This window comes from Typopeltis vanoorti, chromosome 2 (assembly GCF_054136105.1).
Source record: "Typopeltis vanoorti isolate ZY-2024b chromosome 2, IOZ_Tvanoo_1.0, whole genome shotgun sequence".
Taxonomy (NCBI): Eukaryota; Metazoa; Arthropoda; class Arachnida; order Uropygi; family Thelyphonidae; genus Typopeltis; species Typopeltis vanoorti.
In genome coordinates, this window is record NC_143550.1 from 72,289,660 (window position 1) to 72,316,666 (window position 27,007).

The 27,007-nt window shown below is 35.6% G+C and overlaps 1 protein-coding gene across 1 annotated transcript in view; it reads left to right on the plus strand.

Annotated features, from left to right (window-relative positions):
* The window catches only part of LOC150109163 (uncharacterized), a 47,350-nt gene extending 32,974 nt beyond the window's left edge, over window positions 1-14,376 (plus strand). The window contains exons 3-5 of the mRNA XM_090405910.1: window positions 472-2,001; window positions 8,027-8,197; window positions 13,463-14,376. Of these exons, the coding sequence (XP_090262036.1) occupies window positions 472-2,001; window positions 8,027-8,197; window positions 13,463-13,590 (1,829 nt within the window). The 3' untranslated portion in view covers window positions 13,591-14,376. The remainder of the gene's footprint in view (window positions 1-471; window positions 2,002-8,026; window positions 8,198-13,462) is intronic.
* The last annotated feature ends 12,631 nt before the right edge of the window (window positions 14,377-27,007 follow it).

The following is a 27,007-nucleotide window of genomic DNA, read 5'->3' on the forward strand; positions in this document are numbered from 1 at the left end:
TTCCTGTTTGGCTTCATCTAAACTGCATTGTAAGTAGTGCTTTGCATGCAGTCCATTGCCTGGCCAATCTTTGCTAAAATGAATGGTGCAAGAAAGTTGTTTGTTGGTTATAAAACTATTGGCTTCACTCCATCTTCGTTTTCTGCATTAGCGAAGATAAATATCTTGATTTTACTTGAGCTCAAGGACAAGAGCCCCCCCCCCCACGCACCCAGTACTTTCTTTTAATGGTAACTACGCCACGATTTCATATAACTGTTAATTTGTTTTTACAAGAATTTTTTTATTCAGCGAAAATAAGCGAGTTTTCAACTCAGTCTTATTTTATCAAATAACTTATATTTCGCACCATTGCCAGCTCGAATATTTACTTCTAAAAATAGGCTTACCAAACATAATTGAAAAATAAAAAAAATAAAACTGTCTTATTTACTTCGTTTTAATTTGTTTTTTTACTTTTTTCACTTCTAGGCATCGCCTCTCTTGCTCCTTTCCTCACCCTCCAAATGCGCCATCTTGGTCTGACCATTCAGGAGGTTTCAACGATTGCCATGGTTGCAGGTTTCGTTAGTATCTTGGGACCACCACTTGCTGCAGCGATCATTGAGTGGAAGGTCAAATACAAGATCGTCATTGTAACGTTTATGATCCTAGCTGGAATTTCCTACACGTGCTTGTTGTTCGTGCCCGTGGTTATGAGGACTCCTCGCAGGCCGCTGGTGGAATTCGAGTGTGGATCTTCGGTGCGCATAGAGAAGTGCGATAACTGGCCTTCCTGTGGGGACCTCGGCCTGGCTGCCGACAATCTCACCACCTTCCACGTGTCTCAGTGTCAGTACCAGTGTCTTCCCGGAGTAGAAGCGAACACCGCTTATCCGCTCCACGTCTGTTTCACAGGCGACGATGCCAATATCTGCGTGGTGTACGATCCGCAGCAGGAGCCGAACGCCACGGTCGAGTTTCAATCTCGCATATCCAACTGGGACCACGAGGAGTTGTTAGTCGAGTCGTCGGAATTCGTCACTTATGATTCTGACCACGCGCTTACCACGGTGGACGTGTGTAGTTATCGACCTGTCGGTCCTGTGTTAGTGAACAAAAAAGAGTATAACGGCATCGGATGTCGACCTCTTCCGGAGAACTGCGTAATAAAATGTCAGCTGTTATTCAACGGAGGAAACGCTCAACTTACTGACGATACTTGCGTTCAGGTGATTGGTGATCCGTCCTTGACCTTTTGGGCATACCTTGGTGTTCGTGCTGTGGCCGACCTCTCTGTTTTGACGGTGATTTGTTTGTTGGACGCCTTGACCATCACTACACTCAATGACTTCGAAGGTGCCTATGGAAGAACTCGAGTCTGGCCTGCTCTTGCCTTGGCCGCTTTCCCACCCATTACAGGAGTTCTGGTGGACTATTACCAAGAGATTGGAGCATTCATCGACTACACATCTGCTGTCATTATGTTTGACGGACTCGCCATCCTCGGATGCATCCTGGTCCTGGCTCTACCTGTTCAACCCAGTAAAAAGACCGGTAGCAACTTTGAGTCACTGGATTATCCTTACGGAGGTCATCATTTTTTCACTGTGGAGATGTTCGTGTTTCTGGTGGCGGTGATCTTGCTGGGCACTCAGTGGGGGATTCTGCAAACATTTCTCACCTGGTTCTATGTGGACATAGACTGCTCACATTTCATGATCGGATTAACAATGACTTTGGCATTTGGAGCTAGCCTTCCTTTTCTCGCAATTTCTAAGAACATGGTGAGAAATATTGGTCGGGCCAACCTTCTAGTATTTGCATTTCTGTTTTACGGCACGCACTATGCAGGAACCTCTTTTATTAACTCACCCTGGTGGACACTGCCATTTGCTGCTATGGAAGCGTTTTCTCTGTGCGTGATGTGGGTGGCTGTGGTTGCTTACGGACAGAATCTCGCCCCAAGGAACTACAGACTTCCGATGCAGTACATAATGAATGTTCTTCATTTTGGCATTGGTAAGTTTAAAATACTAGCCATTTCGATTTGTTTTTATTTCTCATTCATCTAGATAGATCAGTAGGATTTAAGTGATCATCTTGGAATAATGGACATCCTCTAATCCCATGCATTTTGTCGATAAAATATTATAAGAAAGAGACTTCTATGAGATGAATATGTTTATTATGCGAAGAAAAAAAAGCCCTTTATTGGGTTGTTCTAAATTCATTTAATCAAAGCGTTATTTTTGTCCTCCTTCATTTCTGAAAGAGGGAGACATGTTTGCCCCCCATACACGGCACTTTACTTACCATCAGTAAAGTCCAGTGTATGGAAGTCACGGATTTAAGCATATTTATAGATATTGTGTGTGCGCATCAAAAAAGAAATGTTTTGAATAAATTTAATAATACACAATACTCTTTTCCAAGATTGTCGTTTTCTTTAGAGGGTTTTAGACATTCAGACCACGAATGTTAATTTATTATATAATTTTAATTGCATAAAAGTTTTTTTTTATTTTCACTTTAAAAATGGTTGGACCTATTAGTGAATTGTTATACTAAAATGTCATGTGACAAGTTTGTTTCGTATGCAAAACTGTAGTACAAGAGATTAAAAAAATATAATTGTTATGCTCGCAAGAAGGTAGCCGAAACTGCTATCAAGCTTCTGTAATTTTTTAATAAATTGAAATGTACAGTTATCGTTGAAGAGATAATATGGAAGAACGTGAACGCTCGTTAACCAACCATAGGCAGATGCAACGAATTAATACATTTTCAGAGGATGAGGTTGTATGTTATTAGTTTTTCAGCAATAGTTTGTGGATAATATATCCGATGGCGCACATGGGTCTGACATTTGGTAGGAGAACCATCCAACGCAGCGTAATAAAAAGATATTCTTTTCTATTGGATAGCCTGGATCCTAATAAGACAGAAGAACCCTTATGTGAAAATGTGCGTTAAAAAGTCTTATATGAAGATGGTAGGATTAGACTCCCGAAACCTTGTGTTCTACTCATTGAAAAGAGAGATCATTCATATACTATCAAGCTATACATGCTCTCCTATCCTTTAGCTTCGTTCTAACAATAAAGAGTCATAACTACGTACTAAAATAAAGAGCCATTTGTTTTCTGAAATAGAAGCTATGTGTATATCAACATGAGAACCTACTTGAACATATTATTGTTAAAATATCGCAAATAGCAGCCTTCTTTGGAATTTTGCAGCCAGATGAAGAACTTTATGCTTTAAAATGAAAAATGTATTTTTTAAAATCTATCTTTTGTCTTGTTCTTTCATTAACATCAATCGCTCAATAATATAATATAATATATTAATAATATAATTACGTGGCAGAAATATCCTCTATCTTAATACCATCGAGGACACAAAACAGTTCGTTTCGGCCTTGTCATTCTTGGCTGAGCTAGTAGGTCATAGACAAATGTAGCTGGACATTTTGCTCCCTCAGAACAGATAAATGGATCATAACAACGTACGCTGTTGACAGACATTGATGCACGGGATGTTTCCATAGTCTTAGCTGGAAAGTCCTATCCACTTTTCATAATGAAGGGAACTATTCGTATTACGGAAAATAGTTGGTGCTATACTTATTTCCGATGCAAAGTTTTATTTGCAAGCGATAGCGTAAAATATAGATGGACAGAAAAATGCAATTTCTTGATAAGGATAATTTAAAAGCATTAAGAAATGTACTCTCAATGAAGCACTGTAGATCATGATATTAAGATAGGTTACTTAGCAACTGTTGCTTAGTAAGCAAAAGATATAAATATTTAGCGAGAGATTACGTTTACAGGAAGCAATTGAATGGTACGTGCGTCAAACACGTAGTGAAAAATGGATAATTTGATCTTCATGTCAAGTGATAGTTATTATTGGATGACATTTTGATTCATGTTGGAAGCTCTCGAATCGTACTCTGCAGACAACCTAAAATGGGATAAGCCGAATAAATTTCTTAAATGTATTTAATATGAATTTATTATAGCTAAATGACAAGTAAACTTTTTATTAATATTAGAAGACATGAAATAACTGCAGTCATTATTGTAATAAGATTTTCTTAATCAAGATTTTGTGATATCTTATCGAATGAAATAATAATATTCTGTCTTAAAAGGGTTAACAGGCAAATGGGAAGAATAGAGGTCAATATTCACGCATCAGAAAGAAGCAAATGCTGTTGTGGGTTGGATATCTGATCTCCTTTTATGGGTTGTCAATAACTTAACAATCGGGTTGTCTACTGACGTCTTCAGAGTACAATACGAAGCTTTCGACATGCCTGCTCTTATCTAAATCAGTAATTTGCTGATTTAGATACTGACCTGCCTGCCTGTCCCTCTTTATGAAGGGAGCGTTCTGTAACAGTTCGTATTTGTGTCTATGTCGTCTCCCCTGTTCAGGCTGACGCCCTTTTGATACCTTTGTAATCAGTAGGCGAATAAGATAAGAAATCTAGTTTTACAAGATTTTGTTTTTTTTTCTTCTTTCATTTTTGCTCCCTGGATTCAACCTCACCAATATCCTTGGCCCTTATATGCGTAATCCGGGTTACTGATCACATCTTAGCCCACGAGGTGTCCGTGTATCGTGGTTGAGTGCATTGAAATCAATTACAGGAATATGCCGGCTATCGAGTCACGAGATCTGCTGTTAATTTCTTGCGTTCGTTGCTCCTTTGGGCCATTAACCGCTGTTTTGAAAACATTTCTTAAAAGCACCCGCTCTAAGATTTGCCTAGTGCTCAGAGGTTGTTCAAATAGATCTATTCTAAATGAACAAAACATCTGCTAACACACACACACACAAACATGATATATGTCGAGTATCGCTCACAGCCCAGAGATAATCTTGTGCATAATTTTGTGTCGTTGTCGAGGGCCCATAGAAGCTACAAATATGCCATATGCGATTTACTGACTGTCTCTTTTCGCTCTGTCGTGTCCGAGCCCCTTGTGTATAGAAACCAAGGGTTGGCATAATTTTGGCATCAGCCAAGAACTCCGTTTCTTTCACTTAGATGCCTTAAAAACAAGTATATCATGTTTCGTCAACATTCATTGTACAAAATAACTAACACCTGACTGTTTATTTTATAGAAATTGTTCATAAACTGTTCCGTAGCCATATTTTCTAGAAATGAAAGACAACATATGATGTATACTTCAGACGTTTTCGAAACAAAACACATGAAAAATTTTCACATATAATAATGAGAAACTTTACCGACTTATAAAGATTCCTTCCAGGATAGCAACGTTTATTCAAAATAATATGCCAGCCATTACTAGGATATGAAGAGAACGCTAAAAGAATTTTTGACGATATTTTTAGAGGCTTGCAAATAGTTCATTCACAGAGAATGAAAAGTAAGCAAGTAATAAATGAAATGTTTTTTTTTTTTTATCAAGAAGATTAATCAGTACGATATGGCTCATCTGCTTGTTTTCTTCAGGTTGAAAAATAAAAACGCTCGAACTACAACAAAATGAACAGATTCTCAACGAATAAGATACCAAGTTGAGCGAAAACAAATGGAGCATGTTATGATAAAGGGAAAAATTCTTCTTGTATGACATTCAATTTGTGATTGGATAAGCATCGATCTGAAAGATTTCGATATCGAAGACTTCTTAATTTTTTGTGTCTTGTTTTACATTACTCTCAGTCACTAAAGATTGAAAACTTAGTGTATGTAGTACAGGTAGCGAGTGCCATGGGGATGGGGGGGGGGGGGGCTAGAGTTTGGTAATCCTAAACTCTTGTTCTAAATAGCAGATATGAAGATTTTTTTTCCAAGCTCTTTCAGATCTTAAACGTGGTGATGGTCTCACACCGATTAATGAAATTCATCTACCATCTGAAGATAATTCACGATTGTCCGTCTCCATGGCGCGGTTTCGAATATTCAGAGTCTGTCGAAAAGCGGAGATTATCCATTCTGCCAACCAGGAAGGTAATCTTACGCTTGATGCTGTGTTACACACGGTAAAATACTGCGTGAACGAAATTTGAAGTTGATTTGCTTAGAATTAACACTGATGCAAAGGCCATGATGTGATGGTATTTTATAGAATGGCCAAGTGTTTCATCTTGTTAAACCAGACAACCCAGACAGAAGAGATTGGTTGTCTCATAATCTTAGTTGCTTCGACTCTTAACAATCGGTCCAACTCGTAAACCTACATAATGTATGTAAGTTACATGTTCTCAGGACAGGTAGCTTGTTTTCGGGAGAATGACATCTCTAATCTGTTCTTGATGGAATTCAACAGAATTTAAATATGAGTATAATGCGATTATAAAATTATATGGAGAAGGCACTTTTGATTGAATCAAAGAAAAACATTGTTCGGGTTCGAACCCATGCTTTCTTGGCAGTTTCAGAGTAAACGATGAAGAGATCTCTCATTGTTCAGTGGATAGCAGTTTATTCATTATTAAAAAAATACCTAATAAGGTAATGTAAAATATAATGTAATGTAAAAAAAAAAAAAGAACTCAAAGTTATCGTTGTAAAAAATGTTTGTTAAAGTGTTTGTCAGGGATGTTTTTAAAAATAAAACCGTAAATATCACTTCCATTATTAATCTGATAACTTTGAGTTGTTTTACACCTAATTAATTTTATCGGACTAGAAAGTAATTCAAAATACTCAAGTTTCAATATTCGGGAAGTCTTTTCAAGATTCTTGAGGAAGCTCGGAGTTTCCATTGAACAGATGGAAGAATAATGGCTCCCTCGTGTTTGAAATAACTGGGTTTATACCCTCTCTATGATGCAAAGAGCATTTATTTTGAGTATTGGAGTCCGATACTCGGTGTATACTACCGCCAATCACATAAACCACCCAAAGAACACAACGCAGTTGGTATAATAAGCTCCCTTCATATATTAATCTGTGTCATTGTAATATTAAAACACTCAACTGGTAAAAAAAAGTAACACCATGAAGTTTGTTTGATGAAAAGAGTATTCTGTAAGTATTTTAGCGAAGAGAAGCCAGCGTATTCATATATGCTAAATTTAATCCTATCCTCTCCTTCTCGTCAGTCAAGGAATAAAGGGTGTAAAGATTACAGTACAACCCTTTTACCATTTTATAACTAAGTGTATAAGTAGCAGATAAGTTTAAACATAATCCTTCCTTTTCTCCTTTAGCCTATCTTCACTATATTTAAAGATGATCCATAAAATTCTAAAAGAAGCAACCAACACGAACTACATTGCATCTTAATGACTGATATATTGGTAGCTACAAATAATAAATCAAAGGCTTAAGCCTTTTAGTAGTCTTCCTTTTCTTAGGAGCTTATTCAAAAACACATTAAGAATATTCAGGAATTGCTGGTGACCAAACATGGTTGCTGTTCACAGATCGCGTGTCCAACGAAGCCAAGCACGTCCATTACCAGCTCCCTGTAGTGTGAACCGTGACTGAAGGAACCAGCAACTATTATACAAACAGCGATATGAGGAAGTTGACGAGGCAGCAGTGTCCTTCAGCACGCAAACTTTGGTATTTAAGGGTATTAGCTTGTTCCGGTGCTAAGCATATACTAGAGTAATTGCTTTGTTAAAACTGACTCACGGATAGATTTATTTCTCCACAGTGGTGCTCAACCTTGAGCGTTTCTGTCAACGTCTTTCCCAGAGTAAAAAGAAATACAAAAACAATAAATCCTATATTCTATTCTTTGTCCTTCGTATTTTCTACGCACTAAAACACTTTATAACTGCTTATCAAACCACCATTTCATATCAAAGGTTTGTATATTGAATGAAATGTTCAATGTCATAACTCAATTGTTGTTCGACTGTGATCAACAGTTGTCAAAGCAACAAGAAATATCAGCATAATTTAACAATTACAGCTCAGACATGGCCACATGACTTTATTCATTGCTGGAATGCATTGTTATGAATGGTACCTTTTTTTTTTTTTTTTTCGTGCAAGTGAATCAGCTTTGACATTTCCATTCTTTTATTTATTTCTCTGCAGGTCGTGGGTTAGGAAGCTACTTGGGAGGTCTTTTCATAGGAATGCACGGAATACGACATACATTTAGAGGCGTAGCTCTCTTCTCTGCTGTCATTGGCATTCTGTACTTGACTCTCTATCAAACGTGTCTCAAGAGAAATAAGAAGCCCAAGAAGAACAAAGGACAACCAGGTAACTCTGCATTTACATGATATCCTTTTTAATTTCTTATACCACTCAGTCATGAACCCTTTTATAATAAATGAAGTAATTTGTAATTCTAAAACTGTAATTATAACGATGAATAGTTTTACGAATTAACCTGATATTTGTGTATCTCGGTTTAATGTATTGAGGTTTGGCTTATGTTAGTTTTTTTCTTGACGTTACCAAATAGTGTCTGTATTTGTACTTGACACATGGGTAAGAAATCGATCTTATTTGCTTTTATTAATCACCGAACTTCTCAGTATAAAGTGTTGTGTTCGAATTTGAACAATCTCAACAGAAGCAGTTGAAGTACAAAGAAATTGGTTCACGTGCATTAAGAATGTAAAATTTCGCTTGGAGAAACGACAACATCTTTGGCACGAATCCATTTAATTGAAAGGAATTAAAATCTTGCCGAAACTCCTCCCTCTTTAATCAAGAAAGGGGTTGATAAACTTTTAAGGTAAGTGACCTCTGATTACTTTTGTAACCGAGTCATAGAGATAATGGTTAAGCTACTGGTCTGACATAAAAAAAGAAAACCTTTTAGCAACGTAATCTCTTTGATTTATGATAGGAGGAAAAAGGGACCGAGAAAGAACTGTCAAACTTCTCATTATCCTTTCGCCATCCATTCGTCACGTAAGGTAACACTCAATTATACTAAAAGGCGTAAAAACTTTTGGCCGGAAGCTCGAAGTCAATTATAAATTTGTTTCGTTTTTTAATTAATTCGGCGATTTCTTGAGTTCATAAACATTTTAATTTTTATTTTAGTTTGCTTATTTTATTTTGACTCTTAGGAAAAAAAATATTCATATGAAATTAATTTCTGTCTGTAATAAAATAGGTTTTACCTATTTACGTCATGCTCTCATTGTTTCCATAGTAACAGTAGGTTCTGCTTGAGCACATTGCATAATCAGTATGTGTTTTAACCTAAAAGATATTATAAAATATTTTGCTGTGGTATGGATGATGCATTTTGCAGATGTCAGTATTTAAAATATGCAGTGTCAGGATCGTCCACCGTCTTGCTTTAGTTTTTCCCCGATGCACTCCTGAAGTGGCAAACTCTATTGCATTTTTAGACATTCATTTCAGTGGGTTATTGAAAATCTCCCAATTCTCAAGTTCGATACTTCTTCCTGCCTCTGCTGTATTAATATTATTCTTCTTACGATGAGTTGTTGCAGTCTTCGATATCGAACCCTGTGAATAAAAAAGTTTATTTACGTCTTTAGAAATTTATATACGCATTGTAGCCATAGAGATATCATCTTTCCTTGTCCTTATCTCGTGAAAAAAATCGATCCATCCATTTCTCGTTCATCCAAGATGGACTGAGTCCCCTAATTAGGGATTTTAGGCAATTAATGCATCTGACTCCACCCCTAACTAAGACAAAGTATTTTCAAGCCTGAAGATATGTACGGTCACCGGGCGGTTTACCTGTTTTGAGAAACACAAAATAGAGTTTCCAGGGACGGAATTCGAACCCAGGTCTAGAGGACACTGTCGAAACCCACGCTGCTACTGAGGGTCTCGAAAGGTACATTAAGTCAGAAAATATTAATCAACAAAAGAAACTTTAAAGGCAAGTTTTGTTACAATGTAATTTAGAGAAGGAGCTGTGAAATATCCGATACACATTTGTCAGAGTCTGTAAAATTAATTTTTTATGGATAAATAGTTTGATTGCATCTTGATTGATATTTTGAAATCAAGCTGAGGAAAATGCAAATTTTGTACATAGAAACCGAATTTATTGATGAATGAAACGTTATCAGTAATTACAAGTGTCAGTTGTTCAATCTTAGCGTTAATGTAAATTTGAAATTAAGATTATAAATCAGATCTTTTCATATATATATATATACTATATATATATATATTGGGTGATCCAAAAGTAACAGAAAAAGTAAAAATTCAATAATTCGAAAAGTAGAACGATGCGGTTTTCACAGAAATGCACAGAAAGACATGGGAGTTTTTTTAATAACGAAAAATGTTTATTACCAGAATAGTTACATTTGTCACCGACAGGTGGCGCCTCAGTTGTGTCAGTAGTTTGTGCAGTGGCAGCAGCTAGGATTATATATGTTCAATGTTATTGCCGTCATTCATGAGAGTGGACGTCAGACATGGCACGACACCCTCCACAGCATCGAAGAGGGTTTCAGCTGTAATTCCTGTCTAATAATGGCGAACAGCTTCTTTCAACATGGCCAATGACGTCAGCCGACCTCTGTACACCTGTGACTTCACGTAGCCCCATAACCAAAAGTCACAAGATCTGAAGATCTTGTTTGGCCATTCGTGTGGGAGAGAGCGACTGAGGACACGGTCATCGCCAAATGTCGATCGCAGCAGGTGCTGGACAGGACCTGTGATGTGCGGAGGTGCTCCATCCTGCATGAATGTTACACAATGGCGCACTTGCCTCTCTCTTGCAAGGAGGGAATGATACTGTTTCTTAAAAGCGCTGCATAACTCGCCTGTAACAGAAACAGTTCGAAATGTACCGCTGTGGACTTTCTCAAAGAAAAAAGGTGCCTATAATTAATGACGCATTGAACCCACACCATGCTGTCACCTTTGGCTGATGCAAAGGGGTTTCCACAATCACGTGTGGGTTCTCTCTCTCTCGCCCAGATGCGACAGCTGTGAGCATTTACACTTCCATTAAGCAAAACGTGCGCCTCGTCAGTCCACAGGACATTTGACAGCCAGTCGGCATTGTTTTCCATCTGTTGAAAAGCCCATTTTGCAAATTCATGACGTCTCTCGAAATCGGTTGGTTTCAGTTTCTGTACGTGTTGGATTTTGTAAGAATACCTCTTGAGGATGATCCTGAATGATCGCCACACAGTCCCGTATACAAAATGCGAGTTCGTCTTGAAATTTCACGCGCACTGCAATAGTTTTTTTTTTGGATCTCCCGCTTCTTGCACGTGCTTCCAAACTGCCCGTGTCCTCAAACCTTTTCATCATAGCTATTAGTGAGGAACAAGACATCGGTCCCTTTCCACTTCTAATACCCCGCATCGAACGATAGGTGCGCAAATCTATAGTTGCACATTCGGAGTTCTGATAATACAGCTTAACTAAAAGTGTTTTTATCTCGTAACGATAACATGCCTCACCTTGGCAGAACGTTTAACTTCAGTAATAAACGTAAAATGCTGAAAGTGTTCACTACATCCGAAATTTACGTACCTCACGGTTTAAATAGTGACAGGTAGCAGCTCCGGTACCGTTACAGCGCCACAGGTCGGTGACAAATGTAACTATTCTGGCAATAAAATATTTCTTTATTAAAAAAAAAAATCCCAGGTCTTTCTGTGCATTTCTGTGAAAACCGCATCGTGCCTGTCTATGCTTTTCGACTTATTGAATTTTTATTTTTTCTGTGACTTTTGGATCACCCGGTATATATATATATATATATATGTGTGTGTGTGTGTGTTACAGTTAAAGTGATAAATTCGGTTATTATTAATAATTACCGGTGTTAAAGTGAATAATTTACGAGAATTGATCACTTTAACCGGTTAAAGTGAATAATTTCTAGAGGAGTCTGGTAAATGTAATAAAAACATGTTTATAGGTTTTGTATATAGGTTTTCATTCTCAATAGAAATTATAACAGCTTAAATCAGGTTAGGTTAGGTTAGTTTATAATGAAAAAGGTAAGGAAAGTACTTCTTTTGCACTCAGTGAAATCAGAAATCATTATAAACTAACCTAAACTAACCTGGATGTCGCATGTCGAAAACCAGAGTGTCGTCGTAGTTTGTCTTGGGTAGATTAATGGGGATGAAAGATAAACGTTGTTGTGGACCGAGCTTAATGATTGCGGGCAAATAAATGGGGATAATAGATAAATCAGAGAGGAACTGATCAGTGTTTTTCTCCAATGATGAGGAAAGAGGTACAGCATCGACGTTTATCTATTATTCCTATTCATCTGCCCACAACAACTATTATTTGTTATCCCCGTTTATCTGCCCGCGATCATTTAGCTCGGCCCACAACAACGTTTATCTTTCATCCCCATTAATCTGCCCACGGCAAACTACGACGACACTCTGGTTTTCGACATGCGACATCCAGGTTAGTTTAGGTTAGTTTATAATGATTTCTGATTTCATTGAGTGCAAAAGAAGTACTTTCTTTACTTGTTTCATTATAAACTAACCTAACCTAACCTGATTTAAGCTGTTATAATTTCTATTGAGAATGAAAACCTATATACAAAACCTATAAACATGTTTTTATTACATTTACCAGACTCCTCTAGAAATTATTCACTTTAACCGGTAAATATTAATAATAACCGGATTTATCACTTTAACCGTAACATATATATATATGAAAATATTAATATGTATATTCACAGTGGATTGGTATACACAAATTGTCATTGCTGAATTACAATTATACGAATTCTATAACTGATTCTCCAGATGTCTTATCGCGCCAACTAATATTGCATCATTTTTATTCTGAGGCACAATTCGAACGTTTCATTTTTTTTTAGATGATTAGTTTACCTAAACGTTGATAGATGGCAGCACTAAACTATGAACACGTACTCGAAGAACAAAATTAATTGAATATGCACTATTACAAGTGCTATTTACTACTGGTATTTGATGAGAAGATTACTTAAAGGACTAATCATTTAAAACTTGTATTTGGTAAATAAAGTAATGAAGTAAATATGTTCGACTTTGGTGATATATTAGCATCGACACTTATATATTAGCTTCTGTACTGTGGTTCGAATACATAGTCTGGGGATTTAAGCTTCATAGATTAATTTATTTGGAAAGAGTTACCTTCCCTTTATATTTTTATGCATAACTTCATTTTTAGTTAAAATGGTTGTACTTCCAATAAGTTAAGTAGCTGTATTAGCTTATAGACAGCCAGATTCGATATGATAATAATAATAACTACGACGACAGAAGCAACAACAAAATAACTCAATATTTGCGAAAACTTAATATAAAGCTTCAATCATCATAATTTTCGAAATTCATATTAATTAATTAATTTTAAAAATTGCAAGCGAATTTGAAAAAATCTGTGACAAAAGAAAAAATTATCTCCTGAGATATTGCAGTGATCTGATGCGTTTAACTTTTATTTCATTTAGTTTCGTATTGTTTCTCGTTTTTTATGTGGTTTAATTTCATGTATAACAGCAATAAAAAAAATGTGAATATTGTTTTCTTTCAGTTACCATGAATGGAGCTTGGTATCCGCTAGGAGAGCAACATCCCAATGGAGATGCAAAAGCCCACCAACCTATAGTTGCTGATCAAGACGACAGCTCATCTCTGACTTCCGGTAGCGACACAAAGTAAAACTCGAGGGCAGATGATCCACATGTTGAAAGCATTGTTTGCACCACACGATAAATACGTGTGCTGAAAGTCGAGGATTCTTGCGTTTGGCACAAGAGAGTGAAAACTGTGAGGGAAGAAATCACACTGTACCCTTTGGAGTTTACACGCCATACTTTTGATACTTGATCCTTTTGATACTAATACAGACATTCGTAATCGGGTCTCCATGACGGAAAGGGAAGTATCGGCAATGATATTTCATATGTCTCTGTATCGATATCTTAATAAGTTCCCACTCCCAAACACAGATACACACACACACACATAATAGAAATTCGTGATCAAAGAGACCAACGAATTCAAAAGATTTGTTTCCTTGCGTACTTAAATGAAGCACTTTTTTTTCGTTTAGCCATTGCTTTAAATATGCACTCCAATATGTACATCTGTGTAGACATCCTTTGTAGAACTCTGTACGCATTCCTGTTATTTTAACAATGATGTGTAAAGCTGTATAGATTGTAGAAGATATTGGAGAAGAGGTTAGTCATCAATTTGTAAAGAAACGTGAGTTTGATAATACGCAAGAGCGATGCAATTTTTATGTTAGCTAGATTATGATTATACATTAATATTTGATTTGATTTGTTGTTTGTCACTGCCTTGTTGTGTGCTTGACATATCAAATTTGGTTTGACAGAATATCAGAGAGAGAGAGAGAGAGAGAGAGAGAGGGAGGGAGAAAGAGAGAGAGAGAGAGAGCGAGTTAAGCTTTATGTAATAAAGTGAAGTTAAATATATTGAGAGATGTGCCTATACAGAGTAATGCTTATTCCAAATTAATGAAGAAATTTAAATAATAAAACAAAATGGAAGCAAGAAAACTCAATGCACAAATATCTGCAAATATTGGTTCAAAATTTAATAGGCTCAGAATTTTCTGGTAATAAAAATATTTCTTAAGCTGCGGTATACATAATAACAGGAAGTACCTCTTTTGAAACAGATTTAAAACTAGTTGGGAATATACGCATTTGTAGGATGTGATAAATGGACTCTTAATGTTTTAGCTGCCTTAGACTAATTCAATTGTTCACAAAAAAACTTACACAAAATTATTTTAAATTTAGAGTAATATGCTGTTGTTACCAATTAATCAGAAAAAGTGGAATTTGTTTAGTTGAATAAATTCCAGTTTAACTGATTAATTGGATTAAATGAACCTCATATATTCTTCTTCTTCTCCACAAAGCGAAGAATATAAGGGTTCCTTTCAAATATTCTCCAAACATTTGTTTAGCAATATACATGTACAGGCCTTCAATATGCTCCACATATTTATATTAGAAAAGCCTTATTTGTTCATATGTTTCACGACTTCTTGAGCATAACCCTCGTTAATGGTAACGAAGCGTTTCATACGAAATAGTGCTTTCAACTTAGAGAACAGTCAAAGTCTGAAGAGACTTAGATCTGTCAGGACTCTGCAGAATTGAGGAAGCACTTACCATGAATAGTTTTCTCATAAGATCAGATACAATACGTGAAACAAGTGACCTCGCATTATCATGCTAAACGCACGATATCCGACCTGAATCAGATTCCTCTTTTATTTTAAAGTCTTAATCAGAAACACCAACAAATAGGCCGACTACATTTTGACATGAAAACGGGAATTATTATATTATATCACTGGAAACGCACGAGCGTGGGCGTGCAGAACTTGGAAATGACTTTTCTAATTTCTGCACTTTGAAGTTTGACGAGATCATTCTGCCAAATGAAGTGCTTTATTATCAGATAGATAATTCTGTTTTGTTTAAATTTTAATCACTTTTCTGCTATATAATATCCTTCTAGGATCAGTAGTCTAAATATTAAATTTAAGTTATGCGTGGCTCCAATGAAGGCTGTTAAATATATCGGCTATACTATATATCGGCGTTTAGCACGTTGCTGAACGCAGTTCCGCAACCCAATTTTGTCTATAAATTAGGATGGGGAAAAAATCAATGTAGAAGAAATGTGTTTACTATTTTGTCTTAATAAAGAGAACTCGGAGATCAATTTTGCAACATCCAGATAAAGATGATACCTAATTTTAACGATGATTGCAATCGATGATGATTATCAGCTTGGATTTCTTCAGATATGAATGTCTTATTCGCTATAGTAAGAATATCAATAAGCTGTTATTCTTAGAAAAAGAGCGATCTTCTCGCTGCATCTCCAATCATAAATTTAGAGTACCTAGTTTGAAATAAAAATATTCTATTCAAGATTACTACTGTTATTATAGAACAACTAATATTTTAAGAAATGACTTGATATTTAATAAAATATTAAAGAAGATGTCTCGCTTTCTAAGAATTCACGGGTAGGTATATTTGCTATGAAAATAAAACAAACGAAAGTAAATTTTCTGAAACTACAGGTTCATGCTGGTCCTGTAATAATTGATGAAAATAGCAAAGTTTATTCGGTGATTGAACTACCCCGCTTACTAATTATAAGCAATTTACGTGTAATATAAAATTACAAAATACAAACTACAAACTTTAACAAAACACAAAACTGCGATATTATACTCCGATCTACTATTACAGTTGAATGTTGTTTACAAGTTTAACTGCAATTTAATCAGGATTCAATTACTTAATACACCGAATCAGCCATTCGTTTTTTCAGTCCCACATATCGTAATTGCATATTGTAATTGCAGTCTCGCGATTACAATATCCCCATACCAGAATACTTCCATGCCACCCTAAAAAGGAATGCAAGCAAACACACGCTAATAACATTAATAAAAATCCTCACTACTGAAATCTAATCGCACGCTATACAATCCAGACGCTCTCCCAAATTAAAAAACGTTATAGTACGCCCCCAGATACGAGACCCTTCGACACTTCTGCGCATCTCAAGAGAAGGAGAATCCATTCCGATAATAGGGTAATCAATCCATATTGTGGGATGAGTTGTTTATTATTACACGTCGGAAAATTAACTTTTCTTTTATGATCATTGTAGTTTTTAAAGTGGTAACTATTTTGCTTGTATAACAGTTGGAACAATTTACCTATAAAGCGCGTGATTTCGCGTGTTGTTGACCGATTCGTTCATCACCTTATTTCTTTATTTCCTTCAACATAAATTGACTCTTCTAAGCGGTCTGCCAACTAGAACTCTCGCTTTTATGTGGTCGGACTACACCAACATTGATTTCGAAGAAAACTCAATTACGTTGTTTGAAATCTTCAGCGATAAGAACCAATCACTATTGTATAAACGCAAAAAAAAAAAAAAGATCCTAACGCTTTTCGCTCTCTTAGCGATTAAATAAAATACATTACCCACCATTAACCACCCGAATTCCTCTCAATACATAATCTCAAACCACACATAAAACACCAGCCAATTCTACGCTGTTCATCATCTGATGACGCCATTTTTTCGACGAAAACAGCCAGCACGCTGAAATGTCACTGGTCTAAAATTTTTCCAAATTTTAGGTTTCATAAGTTTGAATTCTAAATCTATAATTAGTTCGTTTTGATCGTCATCTTCCTTGTTTACTGTTTATATTCATTTAATTTCCGGATATCCAATGCACGTATCTAAATTTTATATAACAGCTTCATCTTCAAATTCATCTTTCTCATATCTTACATTTCGATTCATTAAGTTAAGCTCTTCCTCGTTGTCCCTAATGTCTGAACCTGTACTGTCAGGTATGTTTTTAATTACCCTTAATATAATCTAAATTTTATATTTTTATAATCTAAATTTTATAAATTTTACCCACCAAAGACACATTTTAATAAATTTGCCTTTGGTGGGTAAAAGTGGGGTAGTTCCATTACCCAATAATCTTTGCTTTTTTTAATCAAAGAAAAGTATGCATAGCGGTGGACGCTGAGAATGTAAATCTTTTGTTGAATGTTACTGAAATGAGGACTGATCGTTCACATTTGATTACAGAACAGTTGATATTGAAAAATTATTCAGCTGCTTATCTTTGAATTATTTTTTAAATAGAGTATAAGACAGAATATTAGTAGTTTTGACAAGAACATCGTGTGAAACTGATGTTCTATTTATCTTCGTTGTCATGACCACCATAAAATTAACTACATTTCCACCATTCAACAGTACTTCAGGTTCGCTTCGTGGCAATTAAGAACTTCTTGCCTTAAGGCCTGGGGTGATTGTCCAAGAAATTCAGCTAAAAATACTTCCTCTTTTAATATTAATTCCATTTAAGAAGTTGCAAAGCTTATAGTACATCAGTGCTATACGGTAGTGTGTAGGCAAAAAGAATCTGCTTATAAACAACTGAAGATTATACCTTTTAAGAAAAACAATCGGGAAGATTGCTTCAGATGACAACGGAAAGTATGTCGTCCAGTGTGTTTAAAGCTGAATAGCGAACAGATCTTCAACAACAGCTGGTCTTGTGTTTCTGGGTTTTGAGAGTTAAGTGAACGAACGATGTCAGCCATTTTGGCAGAACGACACTCATAAAGATGGCTATAGAGGATGCCAAGGCGAAACAGTACATCTGTGAGACAACAACTGAAGAAGTTTGTTAATTGGTGACTCTTTTCTTGGAATCCCAAGAAAAGGGTCACCAATTAACAAAATTTCTTGTGGCATAGGGGTAATCACCTGATCCTAGAATCATGGATACGAAATTCAAGGATACCTTGGACAGTTATGCATATTTAAGAGCCCGTTAAGAATCGTGGAAGAAGACGTCTCAGAGAATTAAAGAAATTCGTTTGCAAAATTATAGAGAAGAGTTAAAACATCAGCAAAAAAGATAAGAGGAATTATTGGACGTGGAAAAAGAAGCGTTTTATTTTTCTTATCACTTCATACAATTTTCCAGTGTGGAAAATTGTATAAGGTGGCATGAAAAATCGAATGAAGTAAGAAAATATAACAAGGAAAGAATAGCATACTGCTAACTGAAGATGATAAGACTAATGAAAAACGAAGAGACCATTTTAATGACATTTTAAATGTAAAGAACAAGGTTAATTGGAAGAACATCTCGTAAAAGTACAGATTTAAATATTAACATTATATTGCTGTTACTGACACATGCTTTTCCAGTTGACATCTTCAATGAAATGATGAACGTAATAGAGAAGATGCAAAAGTATCAGTAATAGTACAGCAACAGAAATACTTAAGACAACTAAAGAAATTGCTGTTGATAAATCGCAAACGATCTTTAATAATATGCTAGAAGGTGAAAACATTCCAAAACGATGAAAATAAGCAATAATGACCATCGTTTAAAAGAAGGGAGAACTCACTAAATGTGGGAATTAGGAGATTAATTAGTCTGTTGTCAGTATTTGCAAAAATATTGGTTGATTTTGATAAATAGGATTAAAAGCGAAATAGAAAAGATATTAAATCATTGAAAAATGTATGGAATTTAGAACTTCCTTATGTCTTCATTTCATACATTTTGCCAAGGTTTTTGACAGTTGATAAAAAGACAAAATGGATAATTATATACTCTATGGAATTCCTGGCAAATATGCGAGAATAATAAAAGAAATACACAAAGGAAGTAAAAGTTGTGTTGTTGCATAGCAAACAACATCAGAATAATTTGAGATCTAATGTGAGACTGGGTCGAGTGTGTCTAGGTTGCTTATAAACAGTCATTGATTTAATATGAAAAAAGTTGCAGGTATAACGAGATGAATACAATGACCTCGCTGAAAGATCAGCAGAAGACATAATTTTGGATTTCATCTAAACATAGTGATACACGAGCTAAATTAGAAGCGCTTTATTCATCTGAAAAGTTGGTCTTAAAATAAATATGAATAAAAAACAACAAATGTCATAAGGATATTAAAATTCATCAACATAAAGTAGAAGTTAAGAATTTCTTAACTTTTACTTGGCCACTAATATACAGAAAGTTTATACAGAAAGTGGAAATGACAAGGATATATCAACGAAAGCAAAGTGTTTCAAGAAGACATACTAACATCCAGATATCATAATAAAACCATGAAACCAAAATAAAGGTTTTCCCTAAAGATAAAGATACGAATAGTGTATTCTTATTATTATATGAATGAGACACATGGAAATTGAAGAAGAAACACGAAACCAAATTAAACAGATTACAAAGTCTATCAGGATAATGTGATATATTAAAAATATTTTTACTCTGATGGCAGAGGAAAAAGTGATCAAGATGCAGACAGAAATGGATTGGAATCTCTACTCTGAGATAGAGTAGAGATCCTAATGGTAGCTTTGATTTGGATCCTAGAAGGAAAAAGGAGGAAGGTCTAAACTAACTTTGCACGGAATGATAAAAAAAGAAAGAAAAGTGGTTGTTTAGAAGACAAGGGAGCAGCAGAGTTAGTTAGTTACAAATAACAGTATTAAATGAGAGTACAGGAAGACTGGAAATGAAGAGGACAGACAGATAGGTTGATAAAATATGGCAAAGATAATATATGATGGCAAACCTTCTGACTTGAATATCCCTTCATCAGAATTGAAAGCTCTTACCTCCTTAAAACGTAAGGAAATCATAATTATCACCAGAGCAGCCGACAGGGGAAATACCACTGTTGTCCTAGATACTAATACTTATGACCGAAAAAGGAATGTACTTCTCCGAGATCGTAATACATACACCCAACTTGATCCTACAAAAAGACAGCTCAAGAAACTGAACAAGCTACGATGAAACCATTTCCTTAGATCAAGAAACAATAAAAAAGAAACTTAGGACATACCATGTCAGGCCTCCTAGAATATACGGTCTACCTAAACTCCACAAGAATAAAGTTCACTCAGACCTGTCGTGGTTTCTATTGGCAGCTCGACTTACAAATTATCGAGATTTTTATCTAACTTTCTACGTCCTCTCATAGGCCACTCAGCATCATCAATTAAAAATTCCACAGAGTTTCATGCAAAAATAAAAGGCATTCAACTGTTGGAAACTCACATGCTAATTAGCTTCGACATTGTCTCCCTCTTCACTAACACTCCCCATAAAGAAACGATAGACTTGCTAACTCAGAAATTCCCATTCGACATTGTCGAATTATTCAAATTTGTTATTACATCTGGATACTTCACCTGGAAAGAGAAAATTTACAAGCAACAGGAAGAAACAGCAATGGGGTCTCCCTCATCACCAAACCTAGCCAACCTCTTTCTAGAACACCTGGAAGAAAACATTTTCACGTTTAATCCTAAACCAAAAATCTGGCTACGATACGTTGTAGCCAGATCTATGAAGATCTATGAAGATCTATGACATCTTTGCTCTCTGGGGTCATTCTGAACAAGAACTACACTTGTTCTTAATAAAATCAACCTTCATCCGCACATCAAATTCACACTCGAAAAAGAATCTCCACAGGGTATCTCCTTCCTGTATGTACAAATCCAAAGGAAAGAAGATGGTTCCATCTCCACTTCTGTCTATCGAAAGCCGACTTTTTCAGACCGCTACATTCACAATTCTTCTGCTCACCATCCATCTCAGAAATTTGGCATTAGTAAATCATTAGTAACCAGAGCTCACAGATTCTGCTCCTCCGAAGGTTCTTTAAACCAAGAATCGTAACTAATCAAAAATGCCGCCATACAAAATGGATACAATCCAAAAACAAAGCAATAATCATCAGTCATTTCGCCTCACATCAACCTAGACAAGAACAAACCTGTAGGATTCTCATACCGTATGTCAAAGGCATCTCCGAACGTCTTTCAAAAATTTTGAAGAAATGTAAACTAGCCGCTACCTACAAACCATTTAACCAAATCCACAATTGGTTACCTTCTAAAAACAAGCGTTCACAGCTTATGGTACCTGTGGTGTACGAGATCCCATGTTCCTGTAAATTCTCCTACTATGGACAGACAGGCAGATCCATCAACAAACAGATTTCTGAACATCAAGCCCATATCCGTCTCATCAAACCGCAGAATTCTGGCCTCGCACAACACGAAATTGAAAATTACGTATTGTGCGAGGATCCCAAACCATAGGATCCATTGGAAAAAAACCAAACTTCTACATAGATCTTCATATAAACATGAACATTTGTATAAAGAAAGTGCCAAGCCCTATGTCACAGGTCTAATTTGAACCGTAATGACGTTCTTACTATCCCTAAAGTCTGGGAAATTGTCATCCTAAATTGTGTAACATAATTCTATATGTTATCTCATTTTAATGTAATCATGTTTTTTTTTCAGATATATTTTAATTTATTTCTATAACACGCTTCTGCACGCATAGAGGGATTCCATTGTAAGCATGCGCCCTAACTGTTAATTCCTAGTATTGTTTGAATTAACTGTATTGAAGATGTCCTATAATAATTAGAACGAAATATTTACTTAGTAAAATATCTTATTACTGTGGTTGCGTGTGTATGTTTACTCATGAATGCTCCATATGTTTCATTATACAATAAAGATAGGTTGGTACAGTTGTGGAATTGAAAGTGAGCAAAATGTCTTGAGTAGAAAAGCACAAAATATTTTTTGGCTGCAGATGGGTAATGGATGTAATGAGTTTAGGACAGAAAATGGCAGGAGAAAAAGCATCTGATCCTGAGTAGAGATCTGGGTGCTATCAAATGTGAGGGATTGAAGTGCAGTCTTTTTTTTTTCTTCTTCATTAAATAGGGCATCGTTGTGTTATTTGGAATTAAAGTTGATAAGATTGTTCTCAGTCCACTAAAATATAACAAGAAGATCAGTGTTTAAAGCAATGATTATGCAAGGTCTTGTAGCTTGGGATTTATTTGTGCTGCAATATTTATCTACCGAAAAATACGAATAGAATTTTTTACAAATAGAAAATACTGCCGTGAACAATACTGTGGATTGGATTCGAAGTTACTGAGAGTAGGTCATTTATGAATAGGAAACAGAGCGTAGCGAAAGTGTGACGCTCTCGGGTAGTCAACATTAGTGAGGAAATCTGAAGAATAGAAATTATGACACAATGACGTAGCGAATGTATAACCGGAGAGAAAATTAATAATCCAATCGCAAAGGTTGGATGAAAGAGCCTACAATGACAATTTGATGAGCAGACCTTCGTGACAGACTTGATCAAAATCCTTGGAAATATCTCGAGCAACCAGATATTAATATTACAATAGCAAGAGATAACCGAGAGCACTACATTAGTTCACAACGCTTATAAATACAAATATTATATTGTTTTATTTAATGTAAAAAATATACTATTTATTATATTTGAGATCTTCTATGAATATATTCAGCAATTTATTTTAAACGCAAAAGCGAAAACTAAAAGTGTGGCATTAGCTGTGCAAAATACAATACAAAAACACCTACATAAGCGCATATTCGCTTTTTATTCATTCGTTTTTAGGATTCCACTTACTCCTCACTGTTGATGTCCTTCAGTGGTGGTACCGTTAAACAGGACCTGAAATATTAGCAACTTGTAAGTCACGAGAATTCATTGGCATCCATTAATGAAACAAAATTCCTATGTATGTCGAAAGGCGTAAACGTTGATAACCGCAAGGTTATCAGCTACTGATATTACAATATTACGTGTTTATTGCTTTTAAAGTTAAAGCCGGATGTATTCATAGGCTAACATAGGAAACTCTTTTCTCTCTGTGACTTTAACTTACCATTTTTTACGCTTCTCTAAAATTCATTTGCCATCTCCATTGTTTTCTCAATTTTTCTGATCTCTTTTAACTCGCTTTTTCCAATTCAACTTATTTAATAGTAAAATAATTATTTGTATGTTCAAAGGTTTCTCTTTATCAACTTTACTAGGAACAAGTAGCCATATTATGCCGTTTGTGATCACTGTCTATTTCTCACAAATTGTAATCTTAACTTATTAATCCACTGCTTGGAAGGAAGTTAATGGACATCCTCCCCATGGGCAAGGTGTATAGTGCTATGTAACGAGTTAAGTATTTGTAGGAATTGGAGGAATACGATGCTCCTCAGACATGTACAATTGTGTATAGCTGCGAGAAGGCAACTGACGGAGTTTGAAAGAGGCGATGTGATAGGATGATATATTGCAGGCCTATCTGTTCGGCAAATTGTTGACAAATTGGGCCATCCCAGGTCAACAGTTGAGGATATCATGATGAGATGGAAGCGCAGGGAGTCAACAGCAAATATGAACAGTAGTCGACTCACCACACTAAGCAAACGTAACTGTTATATATATAATTTTTTAAGTGGCTAGGAGTCCCTTAAAGTTTTGACTGCACAAACATAAAAAAAGAAGAAGTAGCCCTAAATACTTCTTTGCATGTACTCGTATTATAATTGATGAAATCAGTGAAAATCGTGCGATTATGGAGTTCAACGTGACATGGGAAGATATTTCTCCTTCCTTTTATGAGTGTTCTACCAATGAATATTTGGAAACCTATAAGCACCATAGATGATTTAAGGGAGGATAAAAAAATAAACTCAGCTTTTGAGACCATAAATATACATCACCACGCCATTTTTTTCAGGCTTACAATATGCACGGTGCTATGAAGGGGGGGGGGGGCTGGAGTGCTGATAAACAGCTAGAACAAAATGATATTAAAGCAACTGATATAACCACAAAAAGAACATACGAGGATATAAGAACATGCTGCGATGGAAGCGCAGGGAGTCAACTGCAAGTGCTACAGCAGTAGTCGACCCACCACACTCAGCAAAACGTAACTTAAGACATCTTCATGACTCTGCAACTAGTATGTCCTTTCTTGTGGTTATATCAGTTGCTTTAATATCCTTTTTGTTCTAGGTGTTTATCAGAAATTTCCAGTCCCCCCCTCGTATAATCCCCCCCCCCACATACACACTGTGATCAGATCATATATTCTCATACCGTAATGGGTTGATCAGTGCCTCTACGAGATTTAGAATTTCTTCGCCTATTTCTACTATAATTATTAGCAAGAATGTGGAAAGAAAACGTTTCAAAGCATAATAGCAAAATGATTAACTTGGCATGAATAAGTTCTTTCTTTAATTTAAACTAGATCCAAAGTTATGTGACTGTTTTTAGTGTTCAAAAGAGAAAGAGATATTAACTTATTTTCAAAAAGCATATTTCAGCTTAGAAAAGAAATAGTTGGATAGCGAACCATAAGGGACGGTTCGAGAAGTGCATTAAGGGTCTAAAGTGTAAAGTTTACCAGGTTTTCGACCCTGTCATTTCACCAGTCTGAACACTTATCTGAAATCAGACCGTCTCCAGCATGTTTAAAAATATCTGGTAGCACGTGAAAGATATTGCCATGTGAAATGCACGTGATGTGAGTATTTACAGTACATTATACTTATTGGACCAGATACCTGGCAATATAACGAAAGGATGGCTGTAAAGAAACTGACAATGATTATAATTAAATAATTTTAAATTATTACAGTTCTACCATAGTGTACATTAAAAGAAAGGATCATGTTATATGTGAAACTCTGAACACAATATAATTGTGGAAAACTTCGCTGGTATTTTTAGCAATAACATCAACATTTGCATTGCAAAATGCAAATATTGATGTTATTGTTATACATACACCATATTGGCATATTCCATATTTGGAAACGTAGAAGGCAAACTAAATTCAGAACTGACTGAACTAAACTACATGTTACAAGGTATTGAATTCAAATGGCTGGTCACACCGAGTAATCTTCAATTTATTTCAATGCGGCAAGCAAGATGCGTATGCGATACGATAATGCTGTAGGTTGAGGCTGAGGACGAAATGTTTGAGAACTTAGTGCAAGTATGAATTGTATATTATTGAATAAAATCTCTACGAAATGGGTTTTTGTATCTTTTGTTTTTTCATGTGTTCCTTCTGACTTACTCTTGTAATAAAATTTACTAGCAATTCGGATTACAAATATAGACATATACTATTAATTATATGAAGAGCTAAAGGCTTCAATTCGGCGACATATAAACTTATTTAAGTTAAGGAATATTTTACATCCCATATTGTTTCATAGCCGAATAAGAAACTCGAAGAGTTTCATGCCGAATATATTAAACGTATAAAGTTCGTATTATCAAAATATATATATTTCACATTACGGGGAAATATCAAGAATAGTGATCGGAGCTTGCTCCACCCTTACCATGAGTTGCCTCAGTGTTGTACTCCCTAAAGGGTCAGTTGTATCGAACTTTATATATTTACTATATTCGACATGAAACTCTTTGAATTTCTTATTCGGCTATGAAACAATATGGGATTTAATATTCCTTAACTTAAATAAGTTTATATGTCGCCGAATTGAAGCCTTTGGCTCTTCATATAATTAATAATTTATTAGGACGCCTTCTTGGCAATTCTCATAGTAGGGAATGTAAGTTCTGTTTGCTACAAACTTGGTATTTCTAGATCTACCTACTCACTGAAGAGACCTCAATAAAGGTTGAAACCGGTCTGGGTAGTGACCTTCTCTCACTCATAATGTAGAACAGTAATACAGCTCCTAGGAGCTGGGTTTCATATTATGGGGAAATATCAAGAATAGTGATCGGAGTTTGTGCCACCCTTACTTTACCGCCACCTTTACCTCACCCAACACTGAGGCAACACTGAGTTGCCTCAGTGTTGTACTCCCTAAAGAGCCAGTTGTAACACTATCCAGGTATTTGCTTACGCTTGGACTCGCCGAACTTTATATATTTACTATATTCGGCATGAAACTCTTTGAGTTTCTTATTCGGCTATGAAACAATATGGGATGTAATATCCCTTAACTTAAATAAATAGACATATACTGATAAAATGTAAACGAAACTGAAATATTACTCTATCCACGTACTTTGTTCTCTACACATACTTCGAAATCTAATACCCACCTGTAATTAGAGATGAATAACATGAATCTGCATTTTCATATCGTAGACGCTGTAAGATGAGAATAACGGGAACTATGAAAAGTAAATTGTAGATATTAAGGGAAGAAGACTTGCAGTTTTTATGATATAAAAAGACAAATATCGAATAAATACTACATATGAATTCCAGGTTGCGATTTAATTGTAGCCACTAGTAGCTTCCGTGTTGCATCACCGAAAGCTGATGACGTTACCAATTTCACATCTAGCTGCATAATACTGTTTAATAACTTCACTCAACAAAACATCTCTCAGCTGCACTGAGTCTTGTGAATCTATATTAAACGTTGGTGTGAAAATTTATGAAGCTTTAAAATGATTAATCTGAGGCTATCTGGGGGAAAAGTCATGCTGGTAGGAAGCTCCTGAAAGATCGGTGATATTTGTTGATTTATTGAATGTTTCCATAGATTTATTGGTGTATTTTTTGTATATTATTGTAGTTTTTAGTTTTAATGTATTTATTTGCTACCGAATTTAATAACATAACTGTAG